The sequence below is a fragment of the Grus americana genome, chromosome 8, assembly GCF_028858705.1.
Source record: "Grus americana isolate bGruAme1 chromosome 8, bGruAme1.mat, whole genome shotgun sequence".
In the NCBI taxonomy this organism is placed as follows: Eukaryota; Metazoa; Chordata; class Aves; order Gruiformes; family Gruidae; genus Grus; species Grus americana.
In genome coordinates, this window is record NC_072859.1 from 22,736,838 (window position 1) to 22,761,201 (window position 24,364).

The window sequence follows — 24,364 nt, forward strand, 5'->3', positions numbered from 1 at the left end:
TGTAAAATTACTCCTACAGAAGCTTAAGCTGAACAATTCAGATGGTGTTAGCATAATGACATTAGTGTTACTATTAAGAGGTCTTAGAGAAAAACAGAACAGTAGCCTTAAGAAAATGTTTAGAGATGCAGCAATAAATTTATTGCATTAAGAGAGAACAAAGATCAAGAAGTTAGGCACTTTCTGAAAATAATTCTCTTAAAGCTTGCTTTCTACCAACTCAGCTATGACAGGCTCATATTTTGTCACCAACTGTTCCTGTATCACTTAAGCAATGAAAAAATTACAGTACCAACATTTGCTTGTAAAACTTCTGAAGACTATTATAAGCCTTACTGAGATTGTTTTTACTTTTGGATTATCAATGGCATAGGTTGATAAGAGCATAACAGTTTAAAGGCAAGGCTATTTTAAAACAAAAGAACGAATGTTCTTTGAAACAAAACAACAAAAGTGAGCAGTTACGTAATCTTTTATTCTTTAAAAATAGTACACCGGGGTTTTTGAAAATTATCAGTAAGTATTTCCTTTTGCCAGTTCAGTGCCTCTGAGATAAAACAGCTTAAATATTGTGTTCATGCAAAATACAGCAATAGATTTACACTCCTACACAAGTTTCCAGATTGTGTCTTTAGCTTTATACTATTACACAACAGTTGGTCTTCAAATGTGGGAGCACTACTATAATTCAGGTTTTTCCTTTAGTTGATCTTTCATAAATTGATTCCTTCTTTTTAGCCTTTCATGCTAATTTTTGTATTGAGCAAGGAACCTAGACACTCACAATTTGAAGATTATTCTTATCTCATGCAGGAATGACAAATCAATGCATATCCTTGCTTGCTTTAGTTGGCCCCATCAGAGAAAGAGATGATGCAGTAAGAAAAGTTTTGAGGGGAAGAAAGATTCCAGCTAAAGTAGAGCATTAGTAGTCATCAGCTAGAAAATAAAATGGTTAAGAGAAACAGATAATTAGGTTTGCGTAATAGGAAAGATGCAAGAAGACTATTTGAGAATTGAGCGAATTAAAATGTTAACTCTTACTTTCAATGGTGAGAATACAGGTGCTGGCAGATGTGCCTCTGTTGTTGACTGCTTTACACATATATTCCCCTTCATCTTCTGGGAAGGTTTCTGGCAAGTAAAGGCAATAGGTTTCTCCTCTTTCAATATATTGATAGTCCTCAGAGTCCTGCAACATATCCCCCTCAAACCACCATGTAACTTCAGGTTTTGGTTCTCCAGTGATTTTAACTGTAAATCTCACTGGCTCGCCATCAACAACTGATGTGTTTTTCAGTGACTTCTTGAACCAGGGAGCTCCAGATCGAGCTTGATCCTCCTCATCTTCGCAAGTAGAACCATTAACAATGCTCCCCTCCTCCTCTTCTTCCTCTTCCCTTTTCTGTTTTAAAATAAGGCAATTTAGAACATTTTGAAGTAGCAACAGCAGTATGACTGCTTGTGATGCATATTTGATTACAGAAAAGTTACCACATTTCTGAGAAGGGGAAATGCCACACATATCCTCACTAGGTAACATAATGCTCTGAGGCTGGATATGGAACAGGCAGTAAAATGGATTTTAATGAGGCTGGCATCTTGGGGTAAAATGCAGGCATGAATGTAGATTGCACTTTCATACTATTCAAAGGATACAATGAACTTTGCAGAAGGAAAACTCTTGTACTCTTCGAGAACATGTGAAAACACCAAAAGCAATTTTACATTATTGCAGCAATTCACAGCAGCTGTTAAAACAAGTATAATGTTCCTTTTATACCTCTGGCAGTGTTGCCATCAGTGGTAATCAGATGCTAAGTTAAAGGACACTTGGGACTGAAGAAAAGGTACTTTGTAATTTATACCTTCTGTAATGCCGCATCAATTTCTTTTTGCTCAAACTGCATACGTAGTAATTTCTGTTCTTCAATTCTTCTCTGTTCTTCTTCTTCCCTGGCTCTTGCCATTTGCTCAAAACGGGCCTTCATGTTTACTTTATGAGTAAATGGAGCCTCAGATTTTTTGGCTGGTCTCACATCTACCTCATCATCCTTGGGGGGGGGGAAAAATAGGACTTTAGTCACATACTACTTTTTAAATGTATATGATAATAAAAATAGTTTTGTAGAGGAGTAGTTCTTCCTAACTGAGCAAAGCCATGCAGCATCCTCTTTGTCAGAGCTTTGTTTAATGTTGGTGTTGAAGATCAAGTCTTGTAATAGTTTATCCCAGGGATAGGGCAAAATACTTAAAGTAATTTGAAAAATGTTAGGTAGAAAAATACTGCTAAAGATTTATTTTCATATAGAAGTCAAATATTGTCTTGTGGCAATGGTACATCGTTAGTGACTTGACTTTCATGGTAGCTTCAACACCTCACACAGGTTGATCTCATAGAAACATAATTACTATGTCAGTAATTAAATTAAAAGGTCAAAAATAAAAGATAGGCCTGGAGCTGGTACTGAAGTGACTGACTACACTGTGGATAGGAACCTTGGAATGAGGCTCAGATCAGGCTTACTGCTGTTAGGTTTTTCTGCACTACCACGTGATTACGTCATGAAAGCTCGCACTGGTGTTTTGAATCACAGAGCATAGTGTTGATTCATTGGTTAGACGGATAGCTTCGCTTCTCTTTTCCCCTCGGAAAAAATGTGAGAGGTTCCAATCTGAAACATAGATAAGTAGGCATCCTTTTCTGCTCTACCCTGAGAGATGAGTAAAGATGACAAAAATACTTGATCTTCAAATGGTATTGTTTGGTTTTGGTGTGGGGTTTTTTTTATTCATACAGTGGAGAATGAATTAAAGAGTTCAGAAGGAGAAACAATTAACATGAATTAATAGATTAATTCTCAAATATGAATGTTTCAAACTCTCAGGCTGGCAGGTTTCAGGTTGTTAAGTTGCTGAATTGAATACATTGAGCAGAAAACCAGATCTCTGCTTGACCAGATGACTGATAAGAAGCTGGTGCTATTTTGTTTAGGGATGCTGAGGTAGGACTTCCTCATGCATCAAAAGGAGGGAAGAGGAAAGAAGGGGGAAAATAACTTTGGAAATAGAGTGAACTTTCATGAAAGCAGCAGCATTGTCTACTCCTGGATCACTGGTGCGCTGGTTAAGTATATTGTTAACATACACAGAATGAACTTACCTCCTGAAATTTCTCGGCTTCCCTTTCTCTTATTTCTTCATCCATTGCTCTTCTTCTGGCTCGCTCTTCTTCAATCTTCCTCTGTATTTCTTCTTGTGACAATTGTCCTATTTTTTCAAACTTGCTTTTTAAGTTCTTTGCCTGAATAGAACCACTTCTTTTTAGCTTTATTAATTCTTCATATTCTTTGCTTAGCCCAAATGTTTCAGACTCTTCTTCCAGCTGTTCAGAAATTAGAGAACGCGTAAGGTGGAAAATGCACGTGTTATTTTTACTACCTGTTCTCCCTACAGATACAATACACTTGAACAGTTCTCTTAGGTATTTGAAATCAGCACAGAGGCCTTTCCCATCTAATTTCTTTTTTCCTCACTATTCTCAGGATTACTGTGTTTATATCACATCTAAACTAGATACAGATTTTAAAATATCTTGTTTGAATGTGCCCTTTGTTCAAGGATTGCTGTCAACAAACCACCCTTCACAGACTCAGAAAAACCAGACGCCTAGCAATACAAACAGCTTAGTTATCTTGGATCCATAATTTACCTCTCTGACTTACTTGCAGTATGATGTGAAAAAATTTCCTATAACAGCTAGTTTGTTAAGCAGAAAATTATTACTTTTTTTTTTATTTATTAAAAAAGCAAATGAGATTTCAGGATGTCATGGCTGGAAAAGAAATGGCAGTTCTGGATCCTCTAGTCAAACCGCTTCTGAAGCTGTAATTGTTGTTTTACTCCCTCCTTTTATGACCTCTGACTGACAGTAAAGATATATATGCATTTTAGTTGGATGCCCCTGTCTCTCCCTTCTTCCCCAGGATGTAACGCAAAATAGACTTGAAATGTTTGCCATCTGTAGCCTTTATTACTCACTCTAGCTTTGCTTAACAAAAATAAATAAATAAATGTAGTCCTCTAACATTCAAAAGCGAATAGTAAAGAATTGCCACCCACAACGAAATCAAATTGAAGTGTAAAGTTCATGAACATGATGTTTTAGACATTTGGTATGCAAAGCAAATTTTGTGTGTGATTTTTAAAATCAACTGTGACAGTCTTCAAACCCTTGATATGCTGATTAGCAGTAAGTTGAGGCCACTGTAATTCTTTCGTAATTAGTTAACACAGCATTCCGTTGAGGAAAAGCAAGAATTTTTCTTACTTTCATTTTTATGTATTCATTTGGGAACTAGATGTTTCTGTTCTCCCAATACTGTAAATATTACAAAATCATTTTAGTATTACTGTAGAATTTTCAGAAGTGACTGCAAATCAAAACTACCAATTTGAAATTGTGTTTTTACTTTAAGGATGACAAGGGATAAAAGCATTTTCCTGGTAGATTAGTGATAAATATGTATCTTATTATACACAATGTTACAGATTTTAGTAATTAACTGAAATAAGCTATTATATTTTTATTCAGAGCATGCTTAACAGATCCTTTGATATACAAACCTCTCCCATTTCTTGCCTCAACTGTTGAAATTCTTGCTTTTCCATTTCCAACTTTTGCCTACGCTCTTCTTCTGTGCGTCTCTTTTCTTCTTCCATTTTTTGTCTCAGTAACTCCTCAAAATTAATTTCCAGTTTTCCAGGTACAAGAGATTCTTGAGAAACTGTTTTAAACATTTCTGGTGATTCATCATCCAGCACCTGCTGGAAATTCAGAGCATTAATGATACATCCTGCAGGCACCTGTGATGAAATCACACAGTGTTGCTCAGACAGTTCTAGTACATAAAGATAACCAAGTATTTTGCCACATCTGTACAGTAAGATGCAATATGACAGTGTGGGTATTCCCCTAAGGTTTTGGGAGGGAGTGTGTTGGGGGGGGGGGGGTTGTATTTGACCTTAGCTCTTTATTATTACAATGCTAAGCTTTTTATATTGAAGATGAAGTTTATTAAAATGCGGTCTTTTTTGCAAGATGCTGGAGAGAATGGCCTCTAAATGCAGCTTTGGGACCTGAAACAATTCCTGTTTACTTCACAGACTATCATTAGACAAAGTGCTTGTGTTTAAATGTCATTGCTCTTAACACTGAAGCGCATATATCTGTAATCTTTTTTCTAAGCAAACTGAATTATATTCCTGTTCTTAAGCAATATTAGTACTCCCAGTAAGGATAACTGAACAGAATTTTCTACAAGAAACTCTTCTTGTGCACAAATTGATTATACTAAGTTACATTGTCAGTTTATTGCTTTGTACCACCAAACAGCAAGGTTTCCTCCGTCCTCGTCCTTTCTCATGCTTCGGAGTAGGGTTGGGCTTTGATGGCCATTCCTGAGCGGTTTGCTTATTTTGTAGACTAATTCATAAAAAGGTGGTAGAGCGTAGGAAAGGTGATTTTTATTATTTCCAAAAGCAGGAGGTGTAAGAACAAATATTTTATCAGACTTAAGTGAAGCAAAGCATTATTAAAATATTAAGTTGTATGCTACAGAAATGGCCAGGTAGCATGACACGAGTAATGCAGGAAGACTTTAAAATAACTTATTAACAGTGATTGTCTCAACAGGAACATTCTGTAGATAAATGTGTGAGATGAGGTCAGATACTGATGTAAACTGTGTGGTGATGTGGCTTTAGGCACTACTTAATCAGGGCATGTTTGAAAAGCCTTGTGGCAAACATTGCAGAGCCCAGTGTGCCTTAAGTTGTAGGCATTCCCAACAGTAGTGGTCAGTCAAATGCTAGAAAGAATTAAAGGAGGAAAACTTTCATTTGAGACAGTGTTTTGACTAGCTTTATAAAGAAACAGAAAATAAACATATTTTTTAAGATTCTTTGGGGCTCCCTTTTCTCTTTATTGGTACTTACTGCCATTGTAACTTAGACCTTTCACTGCTGTTTGTGCCATCATAGTTTGTACCGCTGTCTTGACCTACTCTGCCCACATCCTTTTTGTTTCTTACAGCTCTTTCAGTAGTTTTTTGGCCCAGTCTCACTCAAATACTGCTATTCACTATAGATTTCCTTCAGATTTTCCCTCCAAGTAAGCTTACAGTTGAACTTCAGCCCCACCATTCTTTCCATTCTTCATTCGTTTTGCGTAATATGAGCATATTTGTTGAAACTGTGTTATGGAGAAGTGGAGTCAAAAAACAAAGCTGTAAACTATTTCCTTTAATGAAAACAGTGCATAGCCACATAGTGTTCAGAAGCTAACCACAGCTAAATTAGCAGAGAAATGTGAAAGTCTCTTGCTTGTGATGCATTAGTTCATGTACTCATCACTTCAGGAAGATATAGAACTAAGTGAATAGCAGAAGCATTAATTCAAAATTTAGCAACACATGTACGTATAAACTTTAAAAAGCTGTGCATATGAGCAAACACAAGCAGCTGTCAGCTCTGTATTTTTGAACCAGTAAGTTATGAAAAGACAATAAGCCAACTTATTCCTGGTTAAAAAACACAGGGAAAATTTAGCTGAATTGTGTGATGCACAAAACCCTGGTGGTTAGTTCAGTAAATATTTTAGCCATATTTTGTGAAGTGATACCATACTTTTTTCTTTTTTTCTGCGAAGTGGGAACAGATGGTAGTGAGAAACAGTCCTGTAACAACCATAGTTTGTGAAACAGCCAGTTTTCAGTGGGCAAACAGTGACTGATGCGAAGTAGAATGGTTTTTTAGTCATGCTAAGACAGGTTCTTTATGCAGTCTCTAATGGCAAGAGACTGAGATGAATGCTTCAGTCTGAAAGCGATCACGTTGGCGGTGGGAAGCGCGGAAGTATACACGTAGCACAAGTAAATGTGAAATAGGGAGATCCTTCCAAAAGGAGGTGGCGTTTGTATTTTCCAGCACCAATAGTACTACTGCGTGTGTATGCTTTCAAACCTAAATTAAGATGAATAAACATGAAAAAGGTTCTAAAAATAACTACTGAAGTGTTTAAATAAAAATTGAATGTGAGGTTTTACTACTACTGAAAGAGATGACTAATATGTTCTTAAAAAGTTTAAAAGCACATCTGCATTGCTGCTACATTGTGTAGCTGTGGAAAATAGGGCAAGCATGGGCTTTTATTTTCTGTTACAAGTAATAGAAAATGTGTTTGTATTCAGAATGCCAAATAACAAACTTTTCAAACATGTATATGCTGAAAATAATTTTCAGTTAATTTTTTAAATTACTGAACATCTTCGCTGTCTGTTGTTACAGTGCAATCACAGACTGTGCTGCACCTAATGGATTAAACCCTGTGAGATCTTTTTTGCCTGGTCACTTGAGCTTAGGTTCTTGCTACATTGAGGTGGGAAAAAAAAGGTTCTCAAGAAAGCAGGAAAAAACATAATACAGCATGTACTTTCTTTGCTTTCCTTTAGCTGTCTGCTGGCTTTTCATAAAAATTGTAATGACAGAAGTCCAGCAGCACTGTTTGTTTTTTTTTTTCCTAGTGTCTTTAGCTTATATTTTCTGTCTTTGGAGGTATGGACAGACACTATTTTCCATAATTGCTTACCAGTACAATACCAAATATAAATTTACATTGTAGTTTCTCTGGGTAGTGTTTAGAGGTCTTGTCTTTGGCCCAATTTTCAGGCAGAGGGAGCACTGCTAGCAATATTAGCAGTCATACAAAGCTTTAATTTGGCTCAAAAGTGTTGCTTTGAACGATGAAGAAAATTTTATTAGACATGTAGCTGATCTTTCCCAATAAAACCACAGAAGGGAATGTAGGAAGACACTGCCAGATGGGCTGGTTGTTCCACAGTTCTGTATGGCATGTCTTGCCCTTCCTTTTGAAGCAAACAATACTTAGTTTTAGTTGGTAGTCGTGTAATTTAATACTGTATTTCCTAACATCCACCAATAAGTAACTGGCTTATACCCAAAAGGCTGCTGAAACTTGACGTTTAGCTATTTTTATAAATAATGTTGTTGCCACCCTCTGAAATCAGGCATCTTTCTCTGCTTTCAGGTAGTGTCAGTAGGTCAGTCCTAGGTCCCTGGAAATGTGTCTTCAATATAATCTTAAATTTTAGAAGTCGTTGCATCTTGGAGAGATCAGTATTTGTCTAAGGAAGTTCTGTATCACAAATTGTTCTAATGGTAAATGCCACAAGTTACTTTTTCTGTTTCTCTGAACAAGCAATGAAATACAATAAAAACATCAATTAGCTGAGTTCAGCCTTCTTCATTTTTCCTTCCTAAGGGGCTACAGATGACTACAAAATTTGTACTTGCAGTGAGCAGTGTTCTAGTTTGTCATTAATTATGCTTTAGCTACTAAGAGCTGATCGGTGGGCACCCTGTAAAAGTAGGGAAATAAACTTGGAGAAGTAAAAGGAATTGCTCTCTTCCCCCCCAAAAACCCCAACAAACTCTCCTATGAAAGTATTTTGCTTTCCAAGTTTGTTGCATCTAGTATAATAATACCTACTGGACACAGTATCTGGTTTTGACTAAATTACTTGAAATCCTTTTTAGGCTTGCTGTGAGGAGGGATTGGTCTGTGATGATTTTTGGTAAATGAACTTGATTAGTTTAACTCCCTACCTTCTAATAAGTCGTGAGGTGAACTAACTAATGAAGGAGTGGAAGCATGCATTCCTAACTGTATTTAAAGCTTTTTCCCAGAGCTGCTTTCTAGTTCATTGGAGACAGGTAAAAATTAAACTGAACAGTGCCATACCATGTTCTTCCTTGCTTCAGCAAATGCTCTTTTCTCCTCTTCTATGCGTCGTCTTGCATCTTCTTCTGCTTTCTTCTTTTCCTCTTCTCTCCTCTGTCTTTCTATCTCCTCAAAACTGAGTCTCAGTTTACCAGGACGGAATTCTTTAATAGAATTTTCAGATTCTTCATCGCCACCTTCGTTTATCTTCAGAAGAGGGAGAGGAAAAATAGAAAGGACTTATCCAAACATATAAATATTCTTTATAGTAAATAAATACTCTGTTAATTCCTTTCTGATCTTTCATAAATGCTTTTTTCTCCTGGGGGGGAAAAAATGTATTAAGAGTTTGGTTCCTGTAAGAAAAAATTTAGTTTTAGCCAGGGGAGGGAGAAAAGAAATGTATTTCAGTATCCTATAGGTAGCTTCTACAATTTTTAAAAATCTGTTGAGTGTGTAATTCAAAGAAGAATGTGTTATCAGGAAAAGGCTGAACCTTAAGTACCTATTTTATGGTCTCGGGGTTGGATCCTTTACTGTAAATCACTCCCTATTCACTTTCTTTACGTTACTTCCATAGACCTTTATCCCATCAAGCCTTTTTGTTTGCATATAAATTGTTTTTACCAATGCACTTACCAGTTAAAAAAATGCTGTAGAGTTTTATAGCAAAACTAAATCAATTGACAATTTTGCTATTACGCCAGACTGAGATTTTTGTTTCTTTTTTTTTAGACATTTAGTCATCACTGAAGAAAGGGAATTGAGATATTCTGATCTCTTCATTATTGCTTGTCTCCAGTGAACACTTGCCAGCTAAGAGAAGCCTATAGTTTGCAAACTGCAATCAAGAACAAAAGAACGAACCATCTTCAGAAGATATCTCAGAGTACTTTGTTAACGGAGGGAATTGACTGGGAACTGTCAGAGTATTGATATTCCAGATTTCTGTATACTGCGAGCAGCCCGGGGACTGGTATGTGGGGTAGCCAGTAAGGGAATTACAGAAATTTTTTATTTGGAATTCATAGGGAAAAAAGAAAGAACTGAAAAAAGAAAAAAAACTGCTGAACTCTTCCTTGAAGGAAACATTTTACTTCAAATTTTGGCAACCTCTGATATCAGATAAAACTGTATGTTAGAAAATTTCTTTTGAAATAGAGAATTTGTAAATTACTTTCTATTACTTGGTTAAAAATGCATATACATAAGGGTGGGAGAGATGAACAAAACTTAAGTTAGAATGGCTACTGACTTCATGAAGTTCTCTCTCCTTCATTTTCTTCCCTCTTCTCCTTCACTAGTATCACCTGCCCACCCCCAAATAAAAATAAAAATGCATTGTTGACATAATGTCAAGGTGCAGAAAGGTTAAGTGATTTATTGGAGGTGGGGGTGGAGGATTAAACTACAATTTGGGTATCTGCCTAAGCTAGAACCCTCTCAATTTGGAGCAGTTGGGAATTTCAGTGTTTCAGCCTTCTGGAGGTTCTGTTTGTCAGGGCTTTGTTTGTTTGTTTTTTGAGACTATCAATTTCTTGAATGTTTTTGAAATATAGTCAACATGGTGATCTTGAGCTGTTTGTCCAAGAATGTCCATTCATAATTATACTCTTTTTAACTTAAAGTTAGCAAATTCCTAGAAACAAAAATTTTAAAGATTTCATGGAAGATTAAAATACCATTTCTCATTAATCTTCTTTGTATGTGAATTAACAAAGCCGTAATGATCATGATTGTACAGGGGAATGATATTTAAATACAGAACTTAAAAAAAGCTTTTGGAAATGGAGTAAAGTGAGGAAATATAGAACTAAACTATCTGGTATAGCTTATGTTAATACTAAGCGTATGGTTCCTTTAGTACAATCAAAGAACAAACTGCAGTGAGGTCTGTTTACAGTTGATCTAGAATAAGTCTGACTTATGATAAAGAACACATATGGAGGCAGTTTTGCAATAATATAAAAACAGGCACGTAAAACAGGAATTGTGAGCTACATTTCTGACAATTTGGGGCTTAATCTAGTAATTTCTAGTATATTGTTGTTTATGTCAATACTTACAAGAGCTGACCTGTCTTTTTTTTCCCTTTTTTCATAAGAGGAAACTTGTAATTGATTTATTTATCTATCGTATTTATAAATAAATATGGGAATAAGAAATAGCATTCTGTTACTACAGAATGTTTTCAACAAAAACTGGTTACTGAAACACCTGAAGCACTGTTTAAGAACAAAACAGACAACTAATTATCTTCTTACAGCTTAAGGTACTAAAAAGCATAGATATAAAACCCGCTAAGATTGCTGGCAAAGTTAAAACACATATGTTTCCTGGTTTTACTAAAAGAACATCTAAAGCATTATGCCAGTGTGGTTACTGAGTTAGAACTATGGTCAAAAATACATCTTTCAAAAATTAATGGTGATACAATTTTCAGACCTGTAACAGCTTGAAATATAGTTAAGAAATAAGAAAAAAGAAGGATCAGATACAGGAAATAATGTAAAAGCATATCCTATGTGAAAATTCTGTAACCACATGAACAAAATGAGTATTTACCATTCTCTGTCTAGCTTCTTCAAAGGCACGTTTTTCCTCTTCTAAGCGCTGTCTTGCTTCTTCCTCTGCTTGCCGCCTTTGATTTTTCTGTCTTTGTCTTTCAAGTTCTTCAAATGTTACTTTCAGCTTACCAGTAGACAGAGGCTCTTGTGTTTCATTGTCTTCATTTTCACCCTGTGTAAGAAGAATGAAATAGTTACATCTTAAATAATAGATATTTATTTATTAGGTATTTTCAGATGAGTGGTTTACCGTGACAAATGAAAGGCACTTGGTTTCCTTAAGGAATTGGTTTTGTTTCTCATATTTTAGCTTCATTTCTTCATCCTGTCTCTCCCTCTGTTCTGCTCTCTCCTTTCCTGTGTTCTCAAAGTTTATTTTCATCTTCCCAGGTGTTTTGGTGGGTTTTACAGGCACTACTGTAACTAGCAGTGAATCATCCCCTTCCTGTCCAAAAAGATATTTATTATATTTTCATAAAGTTTAACTTCTAGATAGACTCATTTCTTAATGAAACTGCTGATTTTACCTTTGTGCACTAAAGCTTCCAAAAGAATTACTTGTATTAACAACAAGAATAAACCCATCTGCCTGGATTTCTTGTAATATCTGAAGATATTACAAGGCCGAATTATATTTTAAATGTAACTGCTGGCAAACTCCTTAGTTTCTTTACATATTTTCATTAACTGTTAGTTATAAATATTCATGGTTTGGAGAAGAACAGGTGAAATTTTGAACACAGTAATTGTAGCCACACTTTAGTTTCAGTCTTACATTTACTAAGTAAAGGATATACTGCGGTTGGAATAAGCTAGGAGGTCTAGAGAGCAATATCTAATTTGTCAGGCAGAGTTGTTTGGGTTTTTTTGTGAAGGATGTTGCTGCTTCAAAACTATTTTCACAATTTACTTGCCAAAATACATTTTACCCAGGTTTTCTCACAAAATACCATGATTAACAGGGATACTGTCAAATAACTTAAAACTAATGGGTTGGTTGGTTGGTGGGTTGTATTTCCAAAACTGTAGTAGGAATGTGATTTTCTTGTGTTAGCGGAAGACAATAGGACCTTTGGACCTAGCTTTTTGAAATTAAACATGTATTTGCAAGACTTAAAATCCAAACCCATATGATAAATTAATCAAAAAAAAAGTTAACTGTGTAAGGTGTTCAAATATCCGTATATTGACAGAATCCCCTTTTAATTTCAAGTTTAAGGCAAAGAGCTTTTAAGATGATACTTTCCAAAGTGAGAAGACTTAGAGTATCATTGCCAGTACATCTCAAATCATTCTGGTGGCTTTGAATATTTACATTTTAGATGTTTTTAACTGACCACAAAGTATTCACAGTGCAGACTCTATTTCAAACTTAAATAATTTCACTTGAAGTACAGATATATAGTTCTGTATACTTTAAAAATTTGTTAGCTGCTTGATTGAATTTTAATTCAGTATTTGTGTGCCCTTTTCTAAGTTTTCCCAGCCCAAATTACAATAATAAAACAAAGTGAATAAAAATGTAGGTGAACATTTCTTTAAAAAAATCTGTTTACCTCTGTTGCTGATTCAGTTCCCGTATTGTTAAAGTCATCAATCTATTAAATGAGAATTTCATATGATTACATTACTTTGGCTCTTTGCCTTAGATTTGCAAACATAGAACTGGAAATTTTTTTTGTACCAGTGATATGTATGTAGCACTTAAATTCACAGAGATGGAAATGACTGAACCTTTGTTTGAATACTTCAGATAGGTTAGCTTCTTGAGGAGGAGGGAATATGACATAAAGCATCATACAGAAAGTATGCTAAAGCATTTTTAACACTTCAGTGATGAACTGAGAAGAGTACTTTAGATGTCCACTCTTCATTTAAGCATTCCAGAATTGTGTAAAAAGAAAAAAAGCTAAAGCAAACTCATCGGCTATTTCTAATTCAAGTGACATTGTCTTCCCCTCAACTCCTGCAAAAAGCCTATTGCTGCATTTGTCTCATACGGTGTCTTTATATGTTACTGTCTAAAACTAACATACTTTCTAAAATTCTGCGTGGTACGTACCTCTGCCTTTCAGAGTAGATTAAATATATGCTAGATACATTTCCAGTTAAAAGTCCAGTTTTAACAATGTTAAAAGTCTTAGTACAAAATACTAAGTCATTGTTGAAAACTGACTCCTCCTATAGCACTGTTTGTCTTTTCTTACAACAAAAAAACCCCTAAATTAAGGAATAGTTAGCAGTACTTAATAATACTATCTTTTGTTTAAACAAAGATTCGCTTATGGTTCTAGTCTATCATTCAGATGTTCACCATCACTGCAGTATTTGCAGCACTGAAGAAAACTTACTAAAAGAATTAAATATGCTACCCCAATGCAAAATTCTCCAAAAGACAACATTTGCTTTATTGGCATCAACACAAGTTGGAGCCTGTTCACATATATATGCAATAAAGATTCACAAAGTGGCAAAGGAATAAAATGTGATCTGAATCTTCCTGATTTATGATTTTTACTGCATTAGTATCTTCTCATTTTTGCCTGCCAGTGGCATTTTCCTGTTTCTTCTTGCTTGCCTTAGTTCACCTATCACTGAACTGTATTCACTAATGTATAAGCAAAAATTTTCTAACGTAAGGGTTAGTAAAACCTAAGAAACATTTTTAAATTAGTTTAATAAATTCTATAAACTCTTGTATGCATACAACACCAAAATTTGTGCCTGATTCACATTCCTACCAGGTTTATGTCTGCCTGGTTTCATCTGTAACTCAAGTTTAGTGCATAAAAAATTGTTACCATAAAGAAGCGAAATAAAGATTCTCTGACCATTATTCCTCACTTCCATCCAATTGAGCATCTCCCATGAGAACCACCACTATCAGAAATCTTAAGATCAAATCTGATCTTTTTTTCATGTGCTGATTGTTTACAATTATATCCTGACTGTTGTGATCAGATGACCATACCTCCTGTGCTTTCTTGGCTAATTCTCTTTGAATTTTCCTTTTCTCAATCATATCTTGTTCAATTCTGCGCTTTCGTTCTTCCTCCATTCTTTTTCTTTCTTCTTCTTGCCTTTGCTTCTCCATTTCTGCAAACTTGCCTTTAACGGTTCCTGTGAGTATGAAACACACAGTTCAGCAGTTGCATCTAATACTTATCTAGTGAATTATGTGGCCTTAAAAATCAGGCCTGTCTTACCTATTAGCTTTGGAACATAACCTTTTTCTATTTTAGATGATTTTGCATCGTCTTCATCTGATCCAAGCAGTTCTTTCATCTAGTTGATGAAACACAGAAAGTAAACTGTCTTTATACCCTAAATAAAATTCCAATATTATTGTCTTAAAATAATGTGAAAATATTTTCACATATAATATTGAATATTAAAATAAAATAGTTGCAAAGAAAATAACCTCCTGCTTTCTCCTGTTCCATTCTCTCTCTCTAACATATTGTTCTTTTCTTCTTTGCTTTTCATCTCTAGATCTCCTTTGATTTCTTTCTTCCCTTGCTTTCTGCATAGCTTCAAATTTATCCTTTACATCACCCTTGTGAAGCTTGGGCACATAGGATTTTTGGACGGGTTTAGATGAAGAAAGCAGAATCTTGGTGAAGATATAGAAGAAATGAAGATAAGAAAAAGAAAGTTGAAACAGATGGACAGAACTATTCTGGTAGATTGGATTAGAAAGAATGTAAGAACATAAAACAGAAGTGCATTTGGGATTATGAACTTTGTGCCATGGCCACTAGCCATCATCTGTTTGTTCATAAGCAGTAATAAATACTAGAATATCCAAACCAACATTTACCATTGTATTCAACATAGGCTATAAGTAATTGTAATGCATAGCTATATAACTCAGTGTATGAACTATGTGAACGCACATTTTCAGTTACTATGGCTTTAAAAATTAAGATACAGATTTGTATTGTTGCTTTGAATCACAAGCAGTCACCAAAGAGCCTCTCTACCCCTGGCATTTAAAACAGATATAAAGACACAGACATACAATACAATACATATGATTTCTTCTGCAACACTTCAACAGTCATATATGGGTTTTAAATAAATAGTACTCTTTGTTCATTTAAAACTTCCTATACATTATATACTTATTTTTTTTTAATATTTAGAGAAACTCAGAAGTCCAGTGATTTTATGTTCTAAAGGACATGCAGGACTCCGATATTGCTACAACTACTGGACACTTCTTTGCCACTGCTTACTCTGTGTCCAAACACTAAGAGAAGTTCCTGCTTTTTCAGAATTACTGCGACGTTTTCTCTCTTTTTACTGTATTGACTACAGCAATATAGTAATGCTGAGAAAACTGGCTGAAAACATTCCATCTTTCATATTTTCCACCTAAACCAATAATTGTTGTTCCTGATTTTGTTCCTGTTGTTCAGTGAGTCTACATAGAAGAAGAAATATTTGAAGTAGCCTAATATTTACATTATAGAATTAGATATGAATGTTGCCCTGAATTCCCCCCCAACATTTAAAGTTTATTCATATTTTGTTACCTCTATTTTTCCTTCCTCCTTCATGTTTTTTTTAATAACAGTAAGAACATATTTCACAGATTCCATCAAATCAGATAGTTTCCTTAAGCCACTTTCAAGTGTCTTTCCATTGTCTTAAAATAACAGCAATACGCAGACTTCCAGTATAGCTGTCTTTTACAGTTGTTTATAATTACTCTTTTTGCAAGCATCAGTTGTAAATTACTACATTGATTACTTTAAAATTGGTACATACCTCAGTTTTCTGTGCAATGTCATTCATGGCTACTGTATTGTGCTCTGCACCTGGTATGTTTAAGACTGCTTTCAGTTTCTACCTGAAAGAAACAGTTGTAGTTAGTTATATTCCTTTCTTTTCCTTTGAAATGATGCTTTAACCATGTTCCTGTAAATACCTTTGCATAGGCTGAAATCGATGTATCACAATTTCATTTGGTCCTTTGAGGCTTTTGAAGACATGAATAGGTTCTAAGTATGCAACAGTAATTAAAAGAACAAGCTTATGATTCACTATTCATGCTCATAACCCTTCTATATAGCCCTAGATAATGGGTTTTAATTTCCATTTGAAAAAAAAAAAGAGAAAAAAATAACTTGGAGCCAAGCTCTGGCTGCCCTGCCTGGTGTGTTACAAAACTGTTTTTCTCAATACTCATGCTAGCAGAAAGGAATGTGCCCTGCACCTCCGCTGCTCCGCTCGGGCCGATGTATGAGCCAGTGAGCTCAGGTTGCATGAAGTTTGCAGAGGGCTCAGGCCAAAACCCCACAGGCCTCCTGGAGACGCTGCTTCGCCTTCAGCTGGCTGGCAGGACGAAAGATGGGCCAGCGGCTGCAGGGACCTACCTGCATTTCAGAGATGCAGCTGGATCTCCTGCCCGGGTGAGTGCTCTCGCATGAGTCTCGGCCAGGCTGGCAACTCTCTCGGCTCTTCACCCAAAATGGGAACACAAAATAACGCTTTCCTTTCTCCTAGGGCTATTCTAGGGAAAACTAGTGCTAAAAACTATGAAATGAGTTACGTAAGCCACATACATACCTTACAGAAACTGTATCATTTAATTGTGGGCTGGAACTTGCACTGCATTTTTTTAAGATAAAAGTGTTACAAATTTTAAATTACACTGTATTTATTAGGAACCTAACAGAAAGGCACTTCAAGTTCAGGGCAAGCCTCTTTCTTTCCCCTGCCCCCACCTTCTTTTTTTTTTAAAAAAGGCCAGAAAAGTAGCTTTCTGCTGGGAGGAACTTCTCACTTGTGGTTTAGAGGAACTGAAGTCAGGGCATTTCATGATAGGGAAAGTTAAGTTCTTAGTAGTTCTTAGCCTTTAAGTTCTCTAATTCTTAATTATAAACATATTATAAACATGGGAATTTTTATGTGGTGTGAAAAATAATGAACATTGAGAGTTGTCATATAAGCTCTTCAAAAATACACCAACATCATCAATGCTCATTGGTGCTGCTGTAGCTATACAGATGGGATGAGATTCTTAGATATCGTGGGATGTTTTTCCAGATGAAAGCCATCACAACATAGGAAACAATCCCTGCCCTGATTTACAAATTTCAAACTCTTCAAATTCAGCTTCAGCAGAGGTGTTCAGAAAACACTTGGGTGTTCCTTTTCAACAAATGAGTAAGGAAAGTCACCCCCCCCCCCAATCGGAGTTGACAAATACTTCATCTGTAGACTGATAGGAATCCAAGGCATTTCAGTTTGTCACTTCTGAACACATGATCATAAAAGCACTAAGTGTTAGTTTCTATTTAGACTGTTCCAGATCAGCAATAGCATGTTAAAGTTCTGTTGTGTCTAGAAAGGCAGATAACTTCACTATCCTTCTTGTGGTGTCAAGGTCCCCATACGCTTTAATATTTGTTTGTATATTGTGCAGTTGGGTTGCACATCTTTGTAAGCGTTAGCTTACTTCATGCATATAAATAAAATCCCCATTGTGATCAGTGTAACCGTAAAATTTGTTTAAATCCTTTGACCTCCTCATTTTTCTAAGCAGGTCTTAGAGAAGTTCTTGTTTGTTCTCTGCTTCTCTGCTTTTTTAATTTGTTCTTCCCTGCTTGTGGCCGATAGCCTTTAGCCTTGTACTTAAAATACAGAAGCTGAATAAAAGGTTTACTGCGCGAACCCATCAGAAAACAGAGGAACATCATGCCCTGAAGTAGCCTGGGACATTGAGACCTTCCTTCTTTCACAAGGAATTCTATTTCACCTAAACACCTCAAGTGAAGGTTACTGCTGACCTTCACTACGGCAACATACCCTACCTGTATGGCTTCATCTTAAAGTCATTTGAAAACGGGCTATTCCAAAGTCCGATTTGCTTATTATGTGCAATTAATGGTAGGAAGAAGATTATGTTTACAAGTCTGAGAACACAATTTAGCTTTTGAGCTAAACCTTTGCCTTGAACCTTTCTGATAGCTCCAATGACCTGAACCCCTTGACAGTGTCACTAAGATTGCTGACAGCAGTGACACCTACCCTCAGATACCAAATCTGATCTTTTCTTTGCAAATTCCCGCTGTCTGAACTTCCAAAAATGCACCAGTCCAACAGGTTGTGGGCTCTCAAGATGGCAGGTACATTTCTGCCATCTGGATTACTGCCAGATCTGCTATTACTTTAGGCTACTTTCCGGTTCTTTGGCACCACTAACTCTTAATAGGCTTGAAGGTTAGCCAGCTGGCTCTGAGACATTTTGCATCTGCAAGTCATGCTGCCTGTACCTTTGATGCTAAAAGATACGGATACAAAGCAGTAGGGCATTACTGAACATGATACCACCCATGTTTGCACTTTCTTCCCTCTCGGTGGTAGTTAAACCTTGAGCAGGAACAGCAGCAGGACCCAGCCTCAGGGACCCCCTCAAGGCAGATGAGTCATTTCCAGTAAAGACAATTTTGTACCTTTAGGGAAAAAAGCAGTACTCCTGGACTTTTGGCTTGGGCCTGTGAGGCTGTGACCACTGCTTCAGGAACAGCAGCAGCGGAGTGAAGCTCCTTTGATCTGCCTTATCATTAGGAGAGTCAAGGTATTGTTGCTGAGATAACCAAACTGGCCAAGTCAAAAAGTCCTGACACCCACAACTCGTGGAAGAACAGTGCTTCATCGTCTGCCAATAGCTTTGCACAAAGTGTGTTCCAACCCAAGAAATGTGGACATATTTTATTTTCTAATAATAGCCACTTTTAAATAAGATATCTTCCCACCAAGTCCCTTTTGAGAGGAACTAGTTATATATTTAAGTTGTATATACGTCCTTGTTTTGTAATAAGAACTTTCCCACAGAGGTCATCTAACACAAGTAACACTTACTCTATGATGCAGCAGGTGTCTACTTGGATATGTACTTACTTCAGAAGAGATTTGTCCTCCTATTACGAAGCTGCCCAATCTTAAGATTCAGTCTCATCTTTTCTTTTATTTCCTGAGATCAACATATCTCAGGAGAAGCTGTAAGAGCTCTTCATTGAAGCTTCCCACTCAGAAAAATCCCAGATTACAATGTCGAACATAACCATGATGAAACAATTAACTGAGCTTGTTACTAGGCTTTTCTTTGCCCACCCAGTCTCGTCACTCTAGCATTCACCTCACACACACTACTCTAATTTTTTTTCTTCTGTATTTTACCTTTCCTGTGATTAAATGGGATATCTCAGGAAATATTAGTCTGGTGTTATAATGTTTGTACTGAGAGTACTAGACTGCAGTTCCACTTTCAAAGGAGGTCTACACTGAGATTTTTCCTACAAGAGAAATTTAACCTCCCTCCTTTGATCAAGGGTCCTACTTCTGGACTTGAATGGAAGAGAAAATGCCATTACTGGAACGGCTTGACTGGCTGTAATGCAGAGAGTGAGTCCTAAGAAGTTTCAAGTGAAAATTTAATACAAAACCAGTAATACATAGGAAACTAGGCAATAGATGAGAAATACTCTGTAAAAAAAACCCCACTGTTTTCAAGCATCTTACTTGTTTGCTGTAAGTGGGTAAGCTATCACCTCCCACATGTCTTGATTTGTTATGATCATAGCACTTTTTCAACTTTTCAGGCAGACTCCATAAAACCTTACTTTAGGCAAAATAACCAAAGTGAACAAAGAAAACCATTAAAGAGACACAGAAGGTTTGATGGCTCACAAGTCCCAAAATCCATCTCCTTAAATTTAATTAATTTCCATTTCTGAAAGGAGGTCAGAGTCCTCAATGGATCAAAAAGTGTTGTGCAGCTTTAACCAGATAAAAAAACCTCCCATAAATAATAAAATTCCCCTTCATTAGAAAACATAGAGGTTCTTGATTTTCAGCGCCGTGATTAACATCCTCAGACGAGACAGAGAAAAATACCAGCATTTTCCTGAACCAAATACTACTCTTTACAATAGGAGCACGAAGCCAGGACTTTTTTAAAAAAGTCCAGTTCTCCTTTCAGGAGCCCCCCTGCTGTCGTACGGCTACTGTGAGTTATAAATAAGCCCTTCACGGCACAGCCTAAGTTACGTTTACCATCTGTCTCCTCTTTGCGATCTACTTGCAGGGGAGAGTCCATTATATAAGAAAACCATATTGTGGGAGTTGGAAAGTCACTGCTTGCAGCCAAAGCACTTAGGAGGGGAAAACAGAGTCCACAATGTTAAAATATTTAACGAAATATTAAATAGAACTGGAAAGAGGAGGGGAAAGAGAGTGATGTTCATCATTTATGTCCTTACTGTAACTCGTCTGGAATGACACTACCAGTTGTTGTACTAAATTACAGACACTAAAGTAGGTACTAAAATTGCCGTGCATAGGGGAAGATCCCAAACGGGCATAAACCGTCAGCTCCACTGGAGCCAATGAGTTATGACAATTAACACCAGCTGCCTAAACCTCGCATTTTGTAAAATACAAAATACAAAACTACTTCCACTCACTTGTATTTCCTTCGTTAGTTCTTTATAATTAACGACTAGAATGCTTACTGACAACTGACCCAGGTAATTCCATTTCATACACAATCTTTTCCTCAATCTTTGAATTTATTGCACTTCAACATTTATTGAGTCTCGTATTATAGTAGAATAGTCCTTGCAAATATTAAGTTATTTATAAAAACATATTTATTATAAAGGATTTTGTCTACGTCTGTTTCTATAACCATAAAAACTCTGAATGTGGCAGTGCCATGCAGTCCAACTGCTGCATTAAAAAAATAAGATCACCCTTCTCTGTAGAAAAGGTCTGTCTGTTAATTCCTTCCTCTCTTCAGGTACTATTATGGGGTACATGGGCTCCAGAGCAAACATAGTGGGAGCTGAGAGATGCTCTGTCACGGGGGACACCCTGCTGATATCTTCTGGCCCATGATTTCATGTTCCAAGATACCTGCTGATCCTAATCATGGGTGGCAGTAAATGGTGAACCGAGGTCCCCAAGAGAAAAATCAGCATATTTTGCCCCATGCCATAGTTCCTCCATCCTCCGTTGTGTCACAGCAGATGAAAAGAAACCGTATGGTTTGAGCTCAACTCTTGCTGACTTCACTGACAGGACTTCAGAGATCAGGGTACTGAAATGTGGGGTAAAATACTGGACATGAAGCACTACTGCAATTTGCTTCTTCCCTTCTCCGATGACAGGACACAGCCTATTTGCCTCTCCTCTGAAATCCTCACGGTCATCTCAGACTGAACACAGCGGTGGTCAGTGCCCGTGCTGCACCTCTGCCACCAAGGAGAGGTCTCCTGGCTCCTTGGAGAGAAGTCTCTGCTTCCACTTGACCAACCCTACTCTACTTGTAGTGTTGATGCCCATAAAAACCAGATCGTGTGTAAAAACTTCATCTGAGCAGGTACGGCTGCCCTCAGCGCACAGCAAAGGGTCACTCCTATTGCTTCCTGAGCTGCTCTTCCACCGTCATTAACCTTCACCTCCGTTTCCCCACAGCGAGCTTCCAGAGGGCTCACCAGGGCACTGCTCCTTGTTAACGCAGTTTCAAAGCTGAATATCCAAGTACAGTAAATGACAGATTGTCTGACTTCCTTCACCGAGGAAACTACTAATTTAATATATTCCAAATGCAGTTAGGGAAGGTATTTCTTAGGCATGTCTTAAACCATCCCCCCGGTTCTTGTATTTCACCGGACGGTGCTACATATACTAGACATACTCTCAATACTTCTGTTACGTTCCTTAATACACTTGGCCCTCTTATACGACTAATTATTATTTTACGATTTCATTTCATTGGACATTTTGCTAAGAGATCTAAGGTCTTGTAAGACCTGAGATCTAAGGTTAAGAGTGCTACTACAAGTGCAGCTACTTGCTGATTAATTTTTGAAATATTAATATGTTTCATTAAACATGCTATTTTCACAGCTGTTTATTGTGTTAGCAGAAGCTCTTATTTACCTAAAACAAAGGTGATAATAGATAGTTTGTAAGCTCGCACAGAAGCCCGGTATTTTCTCCCAAGCCACCCTGTCTTACAGTCATCACTTCAGGGCGGACGCACTCAGACGGACCCATAAACTCACTCAGTGTGCCTCCGCCGCTGAAGACCACACCGACAAAACCGAACTCCTCGTTACATGGAGACATGTGATTTACGAACATGAGGGATTTTTAAGTGACTTTCACCGAGAAGCAGACTTCCGAGGGAGAGCACAGCGCCCGTCCCCGCACGCACGGCGCCCGAGGCCGGCAGGACGGCTGCCCCGCCGCCGCTTTGGCTCCGAGCTTGCCCTGTGCCCGGCTCCGGCGGGATTGCCCGGTGGGCACAACCCTACCTGCAGCACTTTCAGTTAAACTCAGCTACGAGTCGCACCCGTGCTTCCCCCCCCAGCCGCCGAGTCCCGGCGCCCCCCGGGCCGTGAGGGGTCCCCCCGCCCCGCCGCCCCCGGGAGCCCTGGCTGGCGGCCGCCGCAAGCCTCGCTCGGCTCGTCCCGTTAAGCCCTTTCCGCCAGGCTGCGGCCGGCCGCCCCCCCCCCCCGGCGCTGCCCCGCCGGCTGCCGCCCCAACCCAGGGGGCCTTGGCGGCGGCCCTCGCCCACCGCGCCCACCCCCGGGGGCGAACCGAGGCTGCGAGGGGGCGGCCGGCGGAGCGGGGTCCCTGGCGGCGGAAGGAGGCGTCGCGCCCCGCAGCGGCTCCGGCCGAGGGGCAGCCAGCCCGGGCCCGGCCGCGGGACGAGGGAGCGGGGCAGCAGGGGGGGCCGAGCGCGGGGCGGGCCGGGCCGTGCGCGGCAGGGAGCGACGCGGGGCGGGGGAGCCAGCCCGAGCCCTGTCTCCCACCCGCGGCCGGCGCAGGAGCGCTCTTACCTGTGAGCGCTGCCCCGCCGCTGCGGCTCGGCGTGGTCCCGGCGGGCGGGCTGGCGGCTGCGGAGCGCCCCTTGGCTGCGGAGCGCCCCTTGGCTGCGGCCGCCGCTCCGGCGCTGCAAGTTTCCATAAAAGTCGCGACGCGCGGTCGGCGCCCGCATTCCAGGCGAGCCCCGCGTCGCGGCAGCTGTCCTGGCCCGGCCCGGCCCGCCTCGGCCCCGGCCCTGCGGCGCGGTTCGGCACGCCATGCCCGGCCCCTCGCCGTGGCGGGGGGCGCAGCCCCGCCTGCGCCCCCCCCCAACCCCCCGCGGACAGCCGCCCGCACCAGCAGGCTTATTTTGGGCTGGAAGCACCACGGGGCTATAAATAACCGGGGCAGGGAGGCCGCCTCTCGGCTAGCGCGTTCCCGGCCGCGCCGTCCCTGCCGCAGGGCAGCGGGCGAGCGGCGGGACAGGGCTCCGCGGGCGGTGGCGGCGGAGGGGACGGGGGGGGGACCCGCCGCCCCGGGGACCCGCAGCCTCCGGCCACCCGCCCGCTACTGACCCGCCCGCGGCTGAGGCGGCAGCACCCCGGCTTTTTCACGGCCACGTCCCCAGAGATCGCTGCCGCGGGTAACGGCAGGGTTCCGTCGCCCCGGCAGCTCATTATGTACTTACAAGTACCGCAGCCTCGGCAAACGCCGCTCTCGCCTCCCGGCCCCAAATCGGAGGTGGCAGAAGGGAGCGCTCCGCCGCCGCTGGTTCATGCCCGGCCAGCGGGGAGGTTTTATACCTCCGGCCGTCGGGTCCTAGGTCGCTGTATGGCACACGGAGAGCAATCGACTAATAATAGTAATGTGACAGTTAGCCGATGGAGCGGAGAGGAATCCAGCTAGTGCCAGACCTGCGAGACGGAGAGCGCGTTCGGTTTAAAGCAGCGCCTTTCTCTGGAAACTTTACAAAGCAGAGGCAGAACCATGATTTTATTACATCTGAATACATGCCTTTTCCTGCTTAAAGATGACTCGTTTCCCACATGTTCAGTCGCAAGTTCTCCAGTGCAGAACTTTCTTCTTCCTTTCTCACTTGTATTGTGTCTGCCTAACTGGAGCCTAACTTGCAGCTGGATCTATAAATATTAGGATGATAACCACGCGCCCT

At 39.4% G+C, this 24,364-nt stretch overlaps 2 protein-coding genes across 22 annotated transcripts in view; one reads left to right on the top strand and one right to left on the bottom strand.

The window, feature by feature from the left end:
- The window catches only part of FUBP1 (far upstream element binding protein 1), a 37,063-nt gene extending 25,695 nt beyond the window's left edge, over window positions 1-11,368 (top strand). For all 7 annotated transcript variants that reach the window (XM_054833005.1, XM_054833011.1, XM_054832999.1 and 4 more), the window contains one exon: window positions 9,536-11,368. In XM_054833005.1, coding sequence (XP_054688980.1) covers window positions 9,536-9,553 — 18 coding nt within the window. In that variant the 3' untranslated portion in view covers window positions 9,554-11,368. The remainder of the gene's footprint in view (window positions 1-9,535) is intronic.
- Window positions 119-24,198, bottom strand: NEXN (nexilin F-actin binding protein). Of its 15 annotated transcripts, none has more exons than XM_054833021.1 (14): window positions 23,882-24,195; window positions 16,141-16,218; window positions 14,789-14,980; window positions 14,574-14,652; window positions 14,339-14,487; window positions 12,924-12,965; window positions 11,618-11,812; window positions 11,366-11,539; window positions 8,822-9,007; window positions 4,627-4,827; window positions 3,164-3,385; window positions 1,869-2,054; window positions 1,045-1,405; window positions 119-939 (listed from the first exon to the last, which is right to left on the bottom strand). In XM_054833021.1, the coding sequence occupies exons 2-14, from the start codon at window positions 16,165-16,167 to the stop codon at window positions 926-928; spliced, it is 2,028 nt and encodes a 675-aa protein (XP_054688996.1). In that variant the 5' UTR covers window positions 16,168-16,218; window positions 23,882-24,195; the 3' UTR covers window positions 119-925. The 15 variants fall into 15 exon arrangements, with proteins under 15 accessions (XP_054688996.1, XP_054688993.1, XP_054688998.1 ...); XM_054833018.1 differs by having other exon boundaries at window positions 16,141-16,222; window positions 23,882-24,192; XM_054833023.1 differs by having other exon boundaries at window positions 4,627-4,824; window positions 23,882-24,186.
- Between the last annotated feature and the right edge of the window lie 166 nt (window positions 24,199-24,364).